Genomic DNA, 18,395 nt, shown 5'->3' with positions numbered 1-18,395 from the left:
AATGCAAGAGACCGTAATAAAGGCCAGTGGCTTTTCCCAGAGATTGTGAAATGAGTAGGAAAGCAATGGACCCTCGAAAGTCTCTCCACACTAAATCACATTGAGATCAACGAACTATGTCTAAGAACAATATCCAGTCCAAATGCTCAGCTGTATGGTTGGTTATACAACCCATCATCTCTCTCTGCTGCAGGGAATGGGATGGTACAATTATTGAGCTGCTCGGATGCAATCTGTTAAAACACAGGGATTATAAATCACGCATGGATGGCATGGCCCCGGCTGATCCTGACACACACACACACACACACACACACACACACACACCAGTAGAGTATAGGCTGCTTTCACTTTCAGACACCAGGGAGATTTAGTAAGGGCACCTATGTGACACGTGTTTCACAATGGTCAATAGGGCATGATTAGGATACACATGATTGGTTGAACTTAATGTGGCCTTGAATATTGGATCTCAAAATGCCAGTGTATCAGCTAGAAATTGTGTGTGTGTGTGTGTGTGTGTGTGTGTGTGTGTGTGTGTGTGTGTGTGTGTGTGTGTGTGTGAGAGAACAGCTAAGAGCAAATCAAAATCAGATAAAATGAGGTAGACCTTACCGTGAAATGCTTAATTACAAGCCCTTAACTCTATTTATTGAACTGCATTGTTGGTTAAGAAAACATTTACTAAATAAACTAAAGTAAAAACTAAAGTAAAAAGACTATGCATAGATAATAAACAACGAGTAGCAGCAGAGTAAAAACAAAGGGGGGGTCAATGTAAATAGTCCAGGTGGCCTCAGCATCTCTGCTTTTAAAGTCTGGGATGGTGTACTATGGTCAAACATAGCCAGCAATGTGGAACGCTTGCACATCTGGAGACAAGGAACAAAGTTAACCAATATGTGTTAGGCTATGCAGCGGTTAAGAACCATTACCCCACTGCTCATGTAATGGAAATAAAAGGAAGGTGTCATTGTGATACAAAAAAAATGTTTAAAAGTATTTTTGGAATGAAACTGACTAATAGGGAGTATGTTTACAGGCAGATCATGTGCCTTCTCGATTGCTTCATTTATAGTCCACGGTGACCCTCAAGAAGAAGAATCCCAGTCCACCAGCCACTGCATGAAAAACTGACCAAATATACCTTGAAGAAAGCAAGCCATTAGGCCGAAGTGTTTGGTTCAGTTAAACGTTAAGAAAGCTTGAATGTAATCAGATCACAATGTAATCAGATCACAATCTGCTTTGTATAAGAAAGCTTATTAAACCCTGCCTCCAGACACACGGCTTCGATTTTTCATCTGGATTTAAGGAGGGAGAGAAATGGAATCAGAATGTCACATCACATTCTACTGAACTAGAAGCTGGGGAACTCTCGTGCACATAAAGTAACCTGTCAAAATGTCGGTCAGTGAACTATTTATTTTATTTCACCTTTATTTAACCAGGTAGGCTAGTTGAGAACAAGTTCTCATTTACAACTGCGACCTGGCCAAGATAAAGCAAAGCAGTTCGACACAGAGTTACACATGGAATAAACAAACATACAGTCAACAATACCGTAGAAAAAGTCTATATAGTGTGTGCAAATGAGGTAGTAGTGTAACACAAATGCTACATACATCAGTATTTATTTACATTGACACAATGTTTCCAATTGTAGGCAGTCGATACTCAATTAACTGTGATGACACTTACCACGTGAATAGCGACAAAGAATGCGAATGATTTCAGTTCGTAGAGCGGAATCAACTGTTTCCTTTCTGTGTTTGGCCTCAATTCATTCAGTCGCCAATTGTATTCCGTAATGGAGACCATCCGCTTTTCTCAAATATCGTCCATGGAACTGTTGGTCTGTTTTGTAGAACAAATACTAAATAGTACAACACGTAAAAGTGCATGAACAACCAAAGAAACGTACAAAACACCTTCGCCGTCGCTTACATTTGGGGAGAAAACTTCTGAAGCAAATGTAGCCTATGGATGAAAGAAAAGTAGCGCACGCAGCATGCTGTGTCGTTTTCTTGGTTCGTTTAGCGTACACTGTCTCAGAGAAGCCTCCAAGTTATTGCTAAAAAAATAATAATTGTGCAGTACTATAACACAGAATCGTATTCAAGTAGATTTCATGAAGTTGGAAATGTTGAAGAGAAAGCCGGGTGTGAGTGTGTCCAAAATCCACGCTGATCGCTACCGGTGGCACATTCCACTTGAACGCATCGAACATGATGACATCACTCTCCTCACAGCTGGAGGGTGCTGTAGCTCTTGAAAACCCTTGTTATCTGTTGGGTTTTCAGCAGTTAGCTTCGCACTTTGTTGGATGTGTGAACTACAATTCCGACATTGTGCTTTAACGTTTAGAAGCATCAATAATCATCACTTGCAAAACGGTTTTCAAAACATATGCTCCTTATCCTTCATATCAGTGAGAAATAATATTTCAAATAAAAACAATACACTTAGCCTACTGCACAGATCCATAAGCTGTGTGCCAGTTGACGAACTACACTTTCTCCACAGTTACATTTACACAGTTGTTAGGAAGACACGCTAGGCTAGATAACTAATTAGCACAGATGGCCGACATGGAGATATGGTTGTGTGGAAACACTATGTTTTGGGACACTGTAAAGTCCATGGAGAATAAGAGCACCTCCTCCCAGCTGCCCACTGCACTAAGGATAGGAAACATTGTCACCACCGATAAATCTACGGTAATCGATCACTTCAATAAGCCTTTTTCTACGGCTGGCCATGCTTTCCACCTGAATACCCCTACCCGGTCAACATCTCAGCACCCCCTGCATCACCTTGCCCAAGGCCCCCCTTCGCCTACACCCACATCCAGACAGCTGATGTTCTGAAAGAGCTGCAAAATCTGGATCTCTAGAAATCAGCTGGGCTAGACAATCTGGACCCTCTCTTTCTAAAATGATCTGCCGAAAGTGTTTGCAACCCCTATTACTAACCTATTCAACCTCTCTTTTGTGTTGTCTGAGATCCCCAAAGATTGGAAAGCATTCTAGACCCAAACTGCTACAGTCCTATATCCATCCTGCCTTGCCTTTCTAAAATCTTCGAATGCCAAGATCACCGACCATTTCGAATCTCACCGTACCTTCTCCAATATGCAATCTGGTTTCCGACCTGGTCATGGCCATCAATAAAAGACAGTACTGTGCAGCCGTCTTCATCTACCTGGCCTTTGACTGTGTTAATCACTGCATTCTTATCAGCAGACTCAATAGCCTTGGCTTCTCAAATGACTGCCTCGACTGGTTCGCCAACTACTTTTCAGATAGAGTTCAGTGTGTCAAATCGGAGGGCCTGTTGTCCGGACCTCTCTATGGCAGTCTCTATGGGGTGCCACAGGGTTCAATTCTCGAGCCGACTCTTTTCTCTGTATATATACATGATGTCTGGCGATGGTGATTCTCTGATCCACTCCATTCTGTATACCTCTGGCACTTCGTTGGACACTGTGTTAACTAACCTCCAGATGAGCTTCAATGCCATTACAACTCTACTTCAGTGGCCTCCAACTGCTATTAAATGCAAGTAAAAAATAAATGCATGCTCTTCAACCGATTGCTGCACGCACCCTCCCGCCCGACTAGCATCACTACTCTGGACGGTTCTGACCTAGAATATGTGGACAACTACAAATACCTAGGTGTCTGGTTAGACTGTAAACTCTCCTTCCAGACTCACATCAAGCATCTCCAATCCAAAATTAAATCTATAATCGGCTTCCTATTTCACAACAAAGCCTCCTTCACTCATGCTGCCAAACATACCCTTGTAAAACTGACTATTCTACCAATCCTTGACTTCAGCGATGTAATTTACAAAATAGCCTCTAACACTCTACTCAGTAAATTGGATGTAGTCTATCACAGTGCCATCAGTTTTGTCACCAAAGCCCCATATACTACCCACCACTGCGACCTGTATGCTCTCGTTGGCTGGCACTCACTACATATTTGTCACCAAACCCATTGGCTCCAGGTCATCTATAATCTACCTTATCTCAGCTTACTGGTCACCATAGCAACACCCACCCGTAGCAAGCACTCCAGCAGGTACATCTCACTGGTCACCACCAAAGCCAACACTTCCTTTGGCTGCCTTTCCTTCCAGTTCTCTGCTGCCAATGACTGGAACAAATTGCAGAAATCACTGAAGCTGTAGTCTTATATCTCCCTCTCTAACTTGAAGCATCAGCTGTCAGAGCAGCTTACCGATCACTGTACCTGTACACAGCCAATCTGTAAATAGCACAACCAACTACCTCATCCCCATATTGTTATTTATCCTCTTGCTCTTTTGCACCCCAGTATCTCTATATCATCATCTGCACATCTATCACTCTAGTGTTAAAGCTATATTGTAATTATTTTGCCTCCATGGCCTATTTCATTGATCTGTATATGTCACACACGCAAGCATGTGCATGCTCTCTCTCTCTCTCTCTCTCTCTCTCTCTCTCTCTCTCTCTCTCACTCACACACACACACACACACACACACACACACACACACACACACACACACACACACACACACACACACACACACACACACACACACACACACACACACACACACACACACACACACACACACACACACACACACACACACACACACACACACACACACACACACACACACACACACACACACACACACACACACACACACACAGAGAGAAAGAGTAAGGGAAAGAGAGAAGGAGAGAGATTATGCCTACTGTATGTGTGTTGTCTGAAAACACCAGAGAATAAAAGGCCCTTTGACCACTCAAAAGAACATCTGACCTTTATCTACTTGCTCTACCCGGCAACAAGCTTCACTTAATGTCTTCAAAATCAATTCAAGTCACATTTTATTGGTCACATACACATATTTAGCAGATGTTATTGCAGGTGTAGCTAAATGCTTGTGTTCCTCGCTCCAACAGTGCAGTAGTATCTAACAATTCACAACAATACACACAAATCTAAAAGTAAAATAATGGAATTAAGAAATATATCAATATTAGGATGAGCAAAGTTGAAGTGGCATTGACTAAAATACAGTAGAATTGAATACAGTATATACATACGAAATGAGTAAAGCAGTATATAAACATTGTTAAAATGACTAGTGTTCCATTATTAAAGTGACCAGTTATTCCATGTCAATGTATATGGAGCAGCAGCCTCTAAGGTGCTGGGTTGAGTAACCGGGTGGTAGCCGGCTAGTGATGGCTATTTAACAGTCTGATGGCCTTGAGATAGAAGCTGTTTTTCAGTCTCTCGGTCGCTGTTGCGCCTTCTTCACAACACTGTCTGTGTGGGTAGACCATTTCAGATTGTCAGTGATTTGTACGCAGAGGAACTTGAAGATTTCCACCTTTTCCACTGCGGTCCAGTCGATATGGATAGAGGCATGCTCCCTCTGCTGTTTCCTGAAGTCCACGATCAGCTCCTTCATTTTGTTGAAGTTGAGGAAGAGGTTATTTTCCAGGCACCACTCCGCCAGGGCCCTCACCTCCTCCATGTTCACACCAGTTCAGTAACAGTTCAGATTGAAGTGCACTGCCCTGTGCATTTAACCTTGCTTTCCCCTCTACAGTTTTCCCTCAATAGCTATCAAAGTCAGGTTAGGAGTTTTCTGAGAACCAGGAGGTGGGCAGAGATGGGTGGGGACAGGCAGACAGACAAACAGACAGAGCACTAGAGAAAGAAAGGGAGAGTTAGCTACTATACAATCTATCAGGTTCCAGGGATTTATTTTACACAGGATATAACAATATAATAAAATATTTAGCTAATTTATATAAAATATAATATAATATTTTAGGTTATGGGTCTAACCCAGGTTGGAGGGATGGATCCAATAACTATCACCATATTTGCGAATGCTAGCTAGATCTATGTCCACAGTTTGAGTAGGCAGTCAACATTATGTGTGCCTGCTTTGTCCAAAGATGTTTCAGTATGAAAACTCTGTGCTTTGTCTGTCTCTGTACACAAGAAGACGCGTAACCTTGCATTGTGTGTGCACTATCGCCGCGTCCTTCCTTGTATCCTGGTAACCAAGGAATAGCTCAGTCAGAGGTATTCAAGCAAAATAATGAAATACAGTAAGACACAAGTAAATGCTTGTTATGGATCCTTTTCATACAACTTTTAAAGTTTAATATTAGTTTTACATCCATCAAATGTAAAAGATAAATAAAAATGATTAGCTTCATTTTTCTTAAAACCATGTATTTTTACCCCCCTACAGTAGGATTGAAATGATCCAAAAGTGATATCCGGTAACAAACTTCGCGCTTTGAGTTTGAGTTCAAGGGGGGATTTGAAGGTAAAAATAGCGCCTTTAAATGTATTTTTATTATAAAGCAATTGAACTAGTCCGTGATATAGTTACAGTTAGTTTGTGGATTCTTGCATGTATTAACCTGTTTCTCTGTTTATGGGAATGTGCTGTCTGGTTTTATGATAGAGCTTGCATGGACCGTACAGTTGGTCTGCACAGCTTGCTTCTGTCAGTAAAACAGTTCAAGTTAGCGTTACCTAGCAAATTAGCTAGCAGTTAGCGACCTAGTTTAACTAGCTTAATGCAAATGCCATTTACTAGTTCTAACCTATACACATGTGCTATTCACCCCCAGAAAGTGACCAACCACTCTCCCTAACTTGAGAATCTTCTGTGCAGATGGAGAACTTCATCCTGTATGAGGAAATTGGAACAGGACCCAAGTCAGTGGTTTATAAGGGGAGGAGGAAAGGGAGCATCAATTTTGTTGCAATTATTTGCAGTGACAAGTCAAAAAGACATGAAATTACTAACCGCGTAAGTATCCAGCATCACTTCCTAATAGTACACACATCCCTTTCAACTGGTTTGACTGAGTAACATTTTACAAGCAGTTTGCTACACCCGCAATAACATCTGCTAAACGTGTATGTGACCAATACAATTTGATTTGATTTGAACACCGACTGAGCCCATGGTGTATCCACAGGTACGGCTAACTCATGACATTAAACATGAGAATGTGGTAACCTTCTATGAGTGGTATGAAACCAGCAACCATCTTTGGCTTGTAGTGGAACTGTGCACAGGTGAGATGCTTATTTGGTTCTGTAAGAATACCATCGTTACCTTATGTCAACCTTTTACCTTTATGTTTTACAAAGCATGAATGTGATTTGATAGTGTATAATAGTAGGATAATAATAATCATTCATCATTTCTCTACATTTTAGGGGTTCACTGGAGTCAGTCATCACCCAGGATGAGTGCCTGTCAGAAGATGTAGTGAGGGAATTTGCCATCGATCTGGTCAAAGGCTTGAGATACATCCATGATGCTGGTATCGTGTTCTCTGACCTCACTCCCTCCAAGGTGCGGTACAGTATAGATGTCCTGAATCTCTCATTTTCAATTGGTCAAACAATCAACTCTATATCGAGGCTCATCTGACATTTAATACAGTTTATAGATCAAACCATCCTAACACTTTACACCCAATGAGCTCCTTTTGTCAACTAAGCAATGCTGATTATTTCTAGCCAACATTTATTCTGTGTCTCAGTTTTGATTTCATGAAGTCAATGGAATTTGATTCTGACCTTGTGGTTTTTTCCTCCTATAGATCTTGTTGGATGGCCCTGGCACTTTGAAGTACTCTAACTTCTGCCTGTCTAAAGCTGAGGGGGAGAATCTGGAGGAGTTTTTTGCTTTAGTCACAGCAGAGGAAACCGGTGGAGGGGATGGCAAAGAAAACACATCAAGAAGAAATATCAAGAGCAGAATCCAAGGTGACCCTTACAGTACATATTGTTATACCACGGCATTGTTGAATACTTGTATCTGATTGGCTTCAAGGGCATTCTAGAGCGTGCATAATTTCCCTATAACGCACGGTATATCCCCACGGTAGAATTCAATGGCTTTAGTTCATTCTTACATGTTCTATGTTTGAGCTGCTTTTGAATGCATAAGTCGAATTGAAAACATTATTGGCATTGTTGAATTCTATTCTCATAATAGCAAGCTAGGACTGATGGTTTGGTTAGCTAAACTAGGAAGTCTGTTTGTTTGGTTACCAAGGCAACTACTGTAGCTATCTAGTAAACTTGCTAGCTACGTCAGTAGATGTTGAACACATTTCTACCGGTAAATTAACACATTTCTACCGGCAAATGTGTTAAATTATAGCCATGGTATAAAAGGGATAATCAACTCAGGACTCAATGGATTCTCTGGAAAATAATGCAACTGCGTGGAAAGTTAGTTCCACTCCACTAGCGCGTCGTTCCTGATTTTCCATAGAACACATAGCCCCTCATTGATAATCCCTTACTTATTGGATGTTTACTAGAATGTTCTATCACATATCCTATTGTCGCTACACAGGGTCGCTACATTGTTCGCAGGACAAACTCAGCCTGTTTCATTACACTGGTGTCAGAAGAGAAGTGGGATCCAACTTCTGACCCCAGTGTAATGAAACAGGCAGGGAGAGGGATCCAACTTCTGGCCCCAGTGTAATGAAACAGGCAGGGAGAGGGATCCACCTTCTGACCCCAGTGTAATGAAACAGGCAGGGAGAGTGATCCAACTTCTGACCCCAGTGTAATGAAACAGGCAGGGAGAGTAATGATCCAACTTGACCCCAGTGTAATGAAACAGGCAGGGAGAGGGACCCCAGTGTAATGAAACAGGCAGGGAGAGTGATCCAACTTCTGACCCCAGTGTAATGAAACAGGCAGGGAGAGTGATCCAACTTCAACCCCAGTGTAATGAAACAGGCAGGGAGAGGGACCCCAGTGTAATGAAACAGGCAGGGAGAGGGATCCAAGACCCCAGTGTAATGAAACAGGCAGGGAGAGTGATCCAACTTCTGACCCCAGTGTAATGAAACAGGCAGGGAGAGACTTCTGACCCCAGGATGAAACAGGCCAACTTCTGACCCCAGTGTAATGAAACAGGCAGGGAGTGATCCAACTTCTGACCCCAGGATGAAACAGGCAGGGAGAGGGAACTTCTGACCCCAGTGTAATGAAACAGGCAGGGAGAGTGAGCTTTCCTGCGGTGGTTGATGAACCCTCAACCTTCTGGCCCAAAGTCACAAAAGCATGCTCAAGTGGCACAGGGTCGCCACAATATCATATATCATATGCCTGTATCATATCACGGTTTTCAATATGTTGTATAATGGAGATGTCTTTGTCTTTCTTCAGGGTCTCCAATATACTGTGCACCAGAGGTGGTCAAAGGGGGGGACCACAGTATCAGTAGTGATCTGTGGGCCCTGGGCTGTATATTCTATGAGATGTTTTCAGGTACTCATCAAATCACTTGGGCTGTGTCCCAGATCTGTTTGTCCTCTTGCCAACTCCTTTGCTCATTGTCATTATAATTAGTGACAAGTAGTTGGCACAGTAGCACAAACAGACAGGCAGTCAGACTATCAAATCACTTGATTTATTGACATTAATAACAGTACTCATTTCATACCTAAATAGACCTTCTGTCTTGTTTTGCGGTCATTTGTCAGGAAAACCACCATTCTTCTCCGAGACGTTTTCTGAGTTGATTGAGCTGATATTACTTCAGGATCCTCAATCTCCAAGGCAAACGGGTAAAATGCCCATTTTTATTGCTTAACAAAATATGTTTTTATTGTCACAAGAGCATCTTAATTATAGTCCATATTGTCTTTGTTGTTAAAGGGGCTTCTTCCTGCAAGCCTACACAAGAGTTCCAAAGCCTGCTTCAAGGTTTGCTTCAGAAAGACCCTCAGAAGAGGTACGTCCCTACTCCCTTCACCAAATCAGATTCTTGGTTTGAAGTTTCTATGATGGATAATTCATATTATCCCTTTGACATATGACCTTTGGAATGGGCGATACCTAGTCAGTTACACAACTGAATGCCTTCAACAGAAACCCAAGCCCTTTAAATCAGAGCGGTGTGGGGGCTGCCTTAATCAAAGTCATCGGTGCCCAAGGAGCAGTTGTTGTTGTTGGGGTTTAATTGCCGGCAGATTTCCACCTTGCTAGTTCAGGGATTCGAAGCAGCGACCTTTCAGTGACCGGCCCAACACTCTTAACCACTGAGGCTACCTGTGTAGGACAAGTGGGCCGACATAAGTTTGGTCAGAAAGAGAGGGTTTTATTAGACTTCAGTTTTTAACTGTTCTTCTCAGGATAAACTGGACTCAGTTACTGGTCCACCCATTCTGGAGAGGAGTGTTCTCTGAGGTCCACACCAGCGAGGAGGAGGAGGAGGAAGAAGAAGATGTCTCATTCAGCTCCAGGTAATGTTTATGTTTCATATAACCATCAGGGAATTTATTCACAAAGCGTCTCGGAGTAGGAGTGCTGATTTAGGATCTGTTTTGCCTTTTAGATCACAATTAATAAGATTACATGGACTGGAGGGAACTGATCCTAGATCAGTACACTTATTCTGAGATGCTTTGTGAATACAGGCCTCTCAGTCTCGTTTCCTCAAAGGAGTTACCTCATTACAGTCCCTGATGGTATGCACCATTTCCTCGAATTGTGTCCCCTGGCCTCAACACAAAGCATGATGTTGGGTCTTTCATGTTTGGACATGGATTACATGTTAAACATCAAATCAAATTTCAAATCAAATCCAAGTTGATTTGTAACATGCTGAATTGTAGCTTTTTATTGAAGGGATACTTCAGGATTTTGGCAATAAACTCGTGAATAGCATTTTTCTATCTCTGCATGCATTTTGAAGGAAGTTGCTAACTAGCGCTAGCACAACGACTAGAAGTCTATAAGGCTAACAGATACCATAGACTGCTTGTTAGCATTAGTTTGCAAAACTACCTCTAACTTTCTTCATACTGGATGCAGATACTGTACATACAAATGGTATCAACAAGTTCATCTGACTCTGGGGAAGTAGATTAAGGGCCTCATTGCCAAAATCCCAAAGTATCCCTTTATAGTCTAAACCTTTGTTCTGCAATTGTAGGAAATGGACTTGTACAGCAAGCATTTGTCTGCCAATGTTAGTTTAATGTACATAGACAGGTAATTTATAAACTTTGAGGAGCTCTGTCTCACCTGTTTCAACGCCAAACACTGTTGTGCAGTTGCATATCTTCCTCCCCGGCCTTTTCTCATGACATAACTTCTTGAGAATGCATGTTGGTCTGATGTTATCATAAACCATGCCTGTGTGTTCAGGATGGAGCCTGGACCTGCCCGATCAGATGGGTTGTACTGTGAGCAGTTAGTGGGAGGAAGACAAAGGACTTCACAGAGCACACACACACACAGACACAAACGTGTTGCTGATGTTGAATATGATTTACTAAGTGCAACATGAGCATAAGATAACAGTTTCACTTGTGTAATAACCTATACCTCTAAACTCTATAACCATGTAATAACACAGCAGGTTCTTTGTAACTACAGTGTTGCTACTATAGGTGTCTTATTACTGTGTAGTTACATAAGTCTAAGGTCATGCGTTTCCTTGCTGTTTGTAGTCTGGTGATGTTTTACTAGTTTACTATTTGATATGCACTAGCTGATATCTGACCTTTTGTTTGGCTGCAGTGTGGGGAGGAGTGGTGTCTGTGCCTCTAGCCAGTCATCAGCAGTGACACCTGTCTCAGCGACCTCCCAGGGACCAGGAGGGGGATACAGAGGGGTACAGGGAGGGGCCGCAGGGGCAGAGGAGCCTGTCCGCATGCACCCCAACAAATCATTCCGATTAGGTAATGCTTTCTGGGAAGGTGGAAGAAGACATGTTGATGACAGTGTAGGTGCTATGTCTGAACATAGTTCTATTCTTCTCCTTCTCCTAGACAAAATGACAGAGCTTAGACCAAAGAGTGCACTGGACAAAGATACCAGGGAGTCCATATTCCTCCTCAGGTATCAGTGTTCATCTCCAGTTGTTCTGATCATTTACTGAACATTGTGTTGGATCAACAATTTGACTAAGTCAAACTGGAAAATACTAATCTCATGTCTTTAAAAAAAATTAATGTTTTTTAAAATCTCAAAATGAAGCATGTTTTATGTGATCTTTTTCATCAATCAGCTCTCGTCCAACTCCAAGAATGAGTTGCACTGCAAGAGATCCACCCAACAGGACACCATTACCTCAAGTGAGTTCTTCTCTTATCAAATAGCCAAAGGAGAGCTCTGCCATACCTCTGCAACCTTCTCCACAATTACATTTGAAGTGTAATCTTTCTGTGAGATGTCTGTAATCAGAAACATGGTAATAGTAATCAGACTATTACCATGGCGCCTGTAGACTGCAGAAACTGGTAGTTGAGAATTCATTATTTTGAAAGGTTATTCTCGGTTACAGTTGTTTGTTAACCGTTGGCGCCCTCTACATCATTCTTAGTGAAGTGCATATTTTTTCTCCAGATGGATTTCCTGTAAGCATAAAGACATTGGACATTCTTATGTATTACAAACTTCACTTTCATTTAGCCGCTTTAGCCACTTTAATTTATGAGATGTTTTAAAGTCTGGTGTGTGAGTAATGTTTGATTATTGGGCTGTAGTGGAGTGGGTCAATAGCTTCAAGTTCCTTGCTGTTCACATTACTAAGGAATTACACACACACACCAACACAGTCGTGAAGAAGGCACAACAACGACTCTTCCCCCTCAGGAGGCTGAAAATATTCGGCATGGGCCCTCAGATCCTCAAAACGTTCTACAGCTGCACCATTGAGAGCATCTTGACTGGCTGCATCAGTGCTTGGTATGGCAACTGTTTGGCATCCAACCTCAAGGCGCTACAGAGGGTAGTGTGTACGGCCCAGTACATCACTGGGGCCCAGCTTCCTGCCATCCAGGACCTCTATACAAGGCAGTGTCAGAGGAAGGCCCTAAAAATGGTCAAAGACTCCAGCCACCCAAGTCATAGACTGTTCTCTCTGCTACTGCACAGCAAGCGGTTCCCATACAACAAGTCTGGAACTAACAGGACCCTGAACAGCTTCTACCCCCAAACCTTAAGACTGCTAAATAGTTAGTCCGGGTAGCTATTGGTTAACTATTTAACTATCTGCAGTAACTCCTGACTTATCTATCCTGTTGCCTGTTGACTACTTTCTAACTACCTATATGTACATACAGTATCTACCTCAACTACCTCGTATCCCTACACATGGACTCAGTACTAGTAGCATTTCTATAGCTAAGTTATCAGTACTCATTGCGGATTTATTCTTTACCTCGTATCCTTACACATGGACTCAGTACTAGTAGCATTTCTATAGCTAAGTTATCAGTACTCATTGCGGATTTATTCTTTACCTCGTATCCTTACACATGGACTCAGTACTAGTAGCATTTCTATAGCTAAGTTATCAGTACTCATTGCGGATTTATTCTTTACCTCGTATCCTTACACATGGACTCAGTACTAGTAGCATTTCTATAGCTAAGTTATCAGTACTCATTGCGGATTTATTCTTTACCTCGTATCCTTACACATGGACTCAGTACTAGTAGCATTTCTATAGCTAAGTTATCAGTAGTCATTGTGGATTTATTCTTTTGTATCCTTACACATGGACTTTATTCTTTGTTATTGATTTATTTTTTTATTGTTTTTGTATTATTAAAAAGAAAAACTCTGTTCATGGTTGGGAAGGTTGGGGAAGTAAGTATTACACTGTTAGTGTACACCTGTTGTGTATAAGCATGTGACAATTAAAATGAGATTAGATTTGATGTTCTACATGATCACATACTGTAATTGTGCTCATTTGTAATGATGACATCACTGTGGTCGTTGTCATCTCCAGGACAGTGTGGTGGCCAGTGGTCTGAATGACATCAGTTACTGTATAAAGGACCTGGTGTACACTGACTCTGACCTGGCAGTCACACCTATTATGGACAACCCAAAGGTACCACAAACTACATCATGTAACTGTGCTCTTTCTCCTATTAAAAAAAAGTTTTCTTTCTAGTAATACATTGTTATTAATTATTGCATTGTTGGGTTTTGAGTTTTCATGTAAAGGCATGTCACTGTATTTGTGAATGTGACATTAAAACGTTCCCTGTATTTAAGCAATAGTTCCAGTGCCCATGCTGATGGGGGATTGTAGGGAGGTGCGCGGTTCCGCTGTGCGTCCCCCATGGACGGTGGACTCGGAACCAGATAGTCCAGCGTCCCATTGTCTATCACGGGTCCTCGGCTTTGGACTTTGTTCTTAAGAACAGAGGTGGGCAATCCACAACTCTTGTACATTCTAGAAACAAAGATGTGTATATTTTTTCAGATTCTGAAGACCGCTCCAGTGCGATATGACCTGAAGACCTTGTGTGTCCGAGCATACTCAGGTAATGAAGAAGAACAAATAGGAAAGTCTCCACTGCTGTGCCGCTGCTGAGTAACACATGGACACACTCTGAAATTGACAGGTGTTTAGCAGGTGTTAATATACACACACACAGGTTAGACAGAAAGCTAAAACGGTTTGGGCTGTGTGATTATTGAGCTCCTCTGACCCCCCCTATAGATGAGAAGCTGTCCTGTCTGAGCTCTGAGGACTGGAGGGTGTTTCTGCAGCAGCTGTGCTCTTCTCTGGAGGCCCAGGCTGATAAGACCACGGCGGCGGTCCGCTCTAAACTCAACCTCCTCTGCTATCTGTGTACCATAGCTGCCCACAAGGACACAGCTACCAGGCTTATCAACTCCGAGCTGGTAAGGGAAGGGTCGCTGCCTGACGGTCTGACCACATGCCCAGCATGCCTGCCATTCCTCCCAGGGCTGCTGCTTTTAACAAGACATGGGCCCCTCTAGGCTAATTTAAGTGTTCAGAACTTAGGCTCTCAGAAGAGAATTCTTAGAATCACAACACAACCTCTGGCCTTGCTGAGGCTTCTCAAGTGTTAGAAAGGTGAAAGGCCGCGGCACTACAACGCCGTCAAAGGGTTCCTATATTTACCATGTGACCCGAGCTCCTTAGCATAGCTACAGTACGTGTTGGCCTCTGTTGATCAGCGGGAAGCTTTCCTCAAGATAATAAAATGAACTTCCTATTTCCTTTACTTTTTATTACTGAGATCCGCTCAGCTGTAATATGTTCAATGACCCTAGTTATTTATGAGAGCACAAAGACCAGGAGGATGTCCCAAATGACGTCCCAGGGTCTATAGAGGTCTGGTCAAAAGTATTGCACTATATAGGGAATAGGGTTCCATTTGGACGCACAGATATCATAAAGTTACTTCCTCGTTACAGTGATGAGGTATTACGTTGTGACATAATCTGGTGAAATTTTTAAGATCAAATCTCTTCATTTGTTTATTAATGAAATTTCCAGACTGAGGATTGATTCAACCGTAGTAAATATATTTCTATAACTATTAACCACTAGATGGCATTCCATCACTCACTCAGATTGAACTGAAAATGACATCACCACAATCATTAGACCTCATGGTGTCTTTAGTATATAATTTCTTTAGACATATTCGGACACTATAGCCAGCCGTGACTGAGTTTATGACTGATGTATTGGCAACTTGACTAATTCAGTATTGTACTACTGAAAGACGACTGGACTGAAAAAAATCATGGAAAAGTAATTCCTTCAGAAAGTATTCAGGCCCCTTGACTTTTTCCACATTTTGTTACGTTACAGCCTTATTCAAACATTTATTAAATTGTTATTTTTCCTCATGAATCTACACACAATAATGACAAAGCAAAAACAGATTTTTAAAATTTGTGCTAATTTATTAAATATAAAGAACTGAAATATCACATTTACATAAGTATTCAGACCTTTTACTCAGTACTTTGTTGAAGCACATTTGACAGCGATTACAGCCTCGAGTCTTCTTGGGTATGATGCTACAAGCTTGGCACACCTGTATTTGGGAGTTTCTCTCATTCTTCTCTGCAGATCCTCTCAAGCTCTGTCAGGTAGGATGGGGAGTGTTTTTGCAAAGCTATTTTCAGGTCTCACCAGAGATGTGCGATCAGGTTTAAGTCCGGGCTCTGGATGGGCCACTCAAGGAGATTCAGAGACTTGTCCCGAAGCCACTCCTGCGTTGTCTTGGCTGTGTGCTTAGGGTCGTTGTCCTGTTGGAAGGTGAACCGTCGCCTCTGTCTGAGGTCCTGAGCACTCTGGAGCAGGTTTTCATCAAGGATCTCTCTGTACTTTTCTCCGTTCATCTTTGCCTCAATCATGACAAGTTTCCCAGTCCCTGCCGCTGAAAAACATCCCCACAGCACCATGCTGCCACCACCATGTTTCACTGTAGGGATGGTGCCAGGTTTCCTCCAGACGTGATGCTTTGCATTCAGGCCAAAGAGTTCTATCTTGGTTTCACCAGACCAGAGAATCTTGTTTCTATCATCCTGAGTGGTGCAGCGGTTTAAGGCACTGCATCACTACAGGAACGGGTTCGATCCCAGGTTCAATCCACTCTACCATAAAGGCCTGATTGGTGGAGTGCTGCGAAATGGTTGTCCTTCTGGAAGGTTCTCCTATCTCCACAGAGGAACTCTAGAGCTCTGTCAGAGTGACCATTGGGTTCTTGATCACCTCCCTGACAAATGCCCTTCTTCCCCGATTGCTCAGTTCGGCCTAGCGGCCAGCTTTAGGAAGAGTCTTGGTGGTTCCAAACGTCTTCAACTTAAGAATGATGGAGGCCACTGTGTTCACGGGGAACTCTGCAATGCTGCAGAAATGTTTCGATATCCTTCCCCAGATCTGTGCCTCCACACAATCCTGTCCCAGAGTTCTACGGACCATTCCTTTGACCTCATGGTTTGGTTTTTGCTCTGTCAACTGTGAGACTTTATCTAGACTGGTGTCTGCCTTTCCAAATCATGTCCAATCAATTGATTTTACCACAGGTGGACTCTAATCAAGTTGTAGAAACATCTAAAGGATGATCAATGGAAACAGGGTGCACCTGAGCTCAATTTACAGTCTCATAGCAAAAGATCTGAATACTTTTATGGAAATGAGGTATTTCTGTTTTTAATTTTTTCTAAAAACCTGTTTTCGCCTTGTGATTATGGGGTATTTATTTAATCAATTGTAGAATAAGGCTGTAACGTAACAAAATGTGGAAAAAGTCCATGATCTGAATACTTTCTGAAGGCACTGTACATATAAGTGCGTCACATATTGTCCGTCACAAATGTCACCCTATTCCCTATATAGCATGGGCCCTGGTCAAAAGTAGTGCACTACATAGGACATAGGATACCATTTGAGATGCGGCCTAGACATTGGTAGTTCAGTCAAATCAAAGCTTATTGGTCACCTACACAGACGTTATAGTGGGTGAAGCGACATGCTTGTGTTACCAGCTCCTAACAGTGCAGCAAAAATGTCAATCAAGTACACAAATAATAATAATAATAAATAAATAAATAAAGTCAAGAAGTCATGACTGTCAGAACCAATCCAGTTGACAATGCAAATAACACTGTATCAGTAATCCAAATGCAATCTGTGCATATATCCACTGAAATATATACTAAGAATGATATGTACAGTAGATATATTGCAGTGTTAACCAACTGCTGTTGTGTTCTCTCCATTTGTGACAGTTCCCTGTGTTGACCCAGCAGCTGCGTCTAGCACCTAACTGGGATGTGTGAGTTCCTTTAGCTTCCACCTGTCCGACCCCATACATACATACATACATACATACATACATACATACATACATACATACATACATACATACATACATACATACATACATACATCACTCACTCACTCACTCACTCACTCACTCACTCACTCACTCACTCACTCACTCACTCACTCACTCACTCACTCACTCACTCACTCACTCACTCACTCACTCACTCACTCACTCACTCACTCACCACCACTCACTCACTCACCTCACTCACTCACTCACCTCACTCACCACTCACATCACTCACTCACTGTAAATCACTCACTCAATGCGCCAGTGATCTGATGATCTGATGCCTGGTCTGGATATGCTGTAAATCACTGTTAGCCTTTACAATGATCTGATGCCTGGTCTGGATATGATGTAAATCACTGTTAGCCTTTACAATGATCTGATGCCTGGTCTGGATATGCTGTAAATCACTGTTAGCCTTTACAATGATCTGATGCCTGGTCTGGATATGCTGCAAATCACTGTTAGCCTTTACAATGATCTGATGCCTGGTCTGGATATGCTGTAAATCACTGTTAGCCTTTACAATGATCTGATGCCTGGTCTGGATATGCTGTAAATCACTGTTAGCCTTTACAATGATCTGATGCCTGGTCTGGATATGCTGTAAATCACTGGTAGAGAGATGTCCATCATCAGGATCATAAAAACACTTTTGACGTGATTTATATTTTTTT

General features: G+C 42.1%; 1 protein-coding gene across 1 annotated transcript in view; it reads left to right on the top strand.

The window, feature by feature from the left end:
• The first annotated feature begins 1,181 nt into the window (after nt 1-1,181).
• ulk4 (unc-51 like kinase 4) overlaps nt 1,182-18,395 on the top strand; it is a 261,713-nt gene continuing 244,499 nt past the window's right edge. The window contains exons 1-16 of the mRNA XM_046335393.1: nt 1,182-1,410; nt 6,714-6,851; nt 7,024-7,139; nt 7,268-7,406; nt 7,657-7,822; nt 9,248-9,349; nt 9,565-9,648; nt 9,740-9,815; nt 10,216-10,326; nt 11,609-11,769; nt 11,860-11,929; nt 12,099-12,165; nt 13,830-13,934; nt 14,313-14,373; nt 14,553-14,737; nt 17,609-17,655. Coding sequence (XP_046191349.1) covers nt 1,405-1,410; nt 6,714-6,851; nt 7,024-7,139; nt 7,268-7,406; nt 7,657-7,822; nt 9,248-9,349; nt 9,565-9,648; nt 9,740-9,815; nt 10,216-10,326; nt 11,609-11,769; nt 11,860-11,929; nt 12,099-12,165; nt 13,830-13,934; nt 14,313-14,373; nt 14,553-14,737; nt 17,609-17,655 — 1,634 coding nt within the window. The 5' untranslated portion in view covers nt 1,182-1,404. The remainder of the gene's footprint in view (nt 1,411-6,713; nt 6,852-7,023; nt 7,140-7,267; nt 7,407-7,656; nt 7,823-9,247; nt 9,350-9,564; nt 9,649-9,739; nt 9,816-10,215; nt 10,327-11,608; nt 11,770-11,859; nt 11,930-12,098; nt 12,166-13,829; nt 13,935-14,312; nt 14,374-14,552; nt 14,738-17,608; nt 17,656-18,395) is intronic.

This window comes from Oncorhynchus gorbuscha, unplaced genomic scaffold (genome assembly GCF_021184085.1).
Source record: "Oncorhynchus gorbuscha isolate QuinsamMale2020 ecotype Even-year unplaced genomic scaffold, OgorEven_v1.0 Un_scaffold_738, whole genome shotgun sequence".
Lineage (NCBI taxonomy): Eukaryota > Metazoa > Chordata > Actinopteri > Salmoniformes > Salmonidae > Oncorhynchus > Oncorhynchus gorbuscha.
The sequence above is the reverse complement of the archived record's forward strand: the minus strand, read 5'-3'. Positions and strand labels throughout refer to the sequence as shown.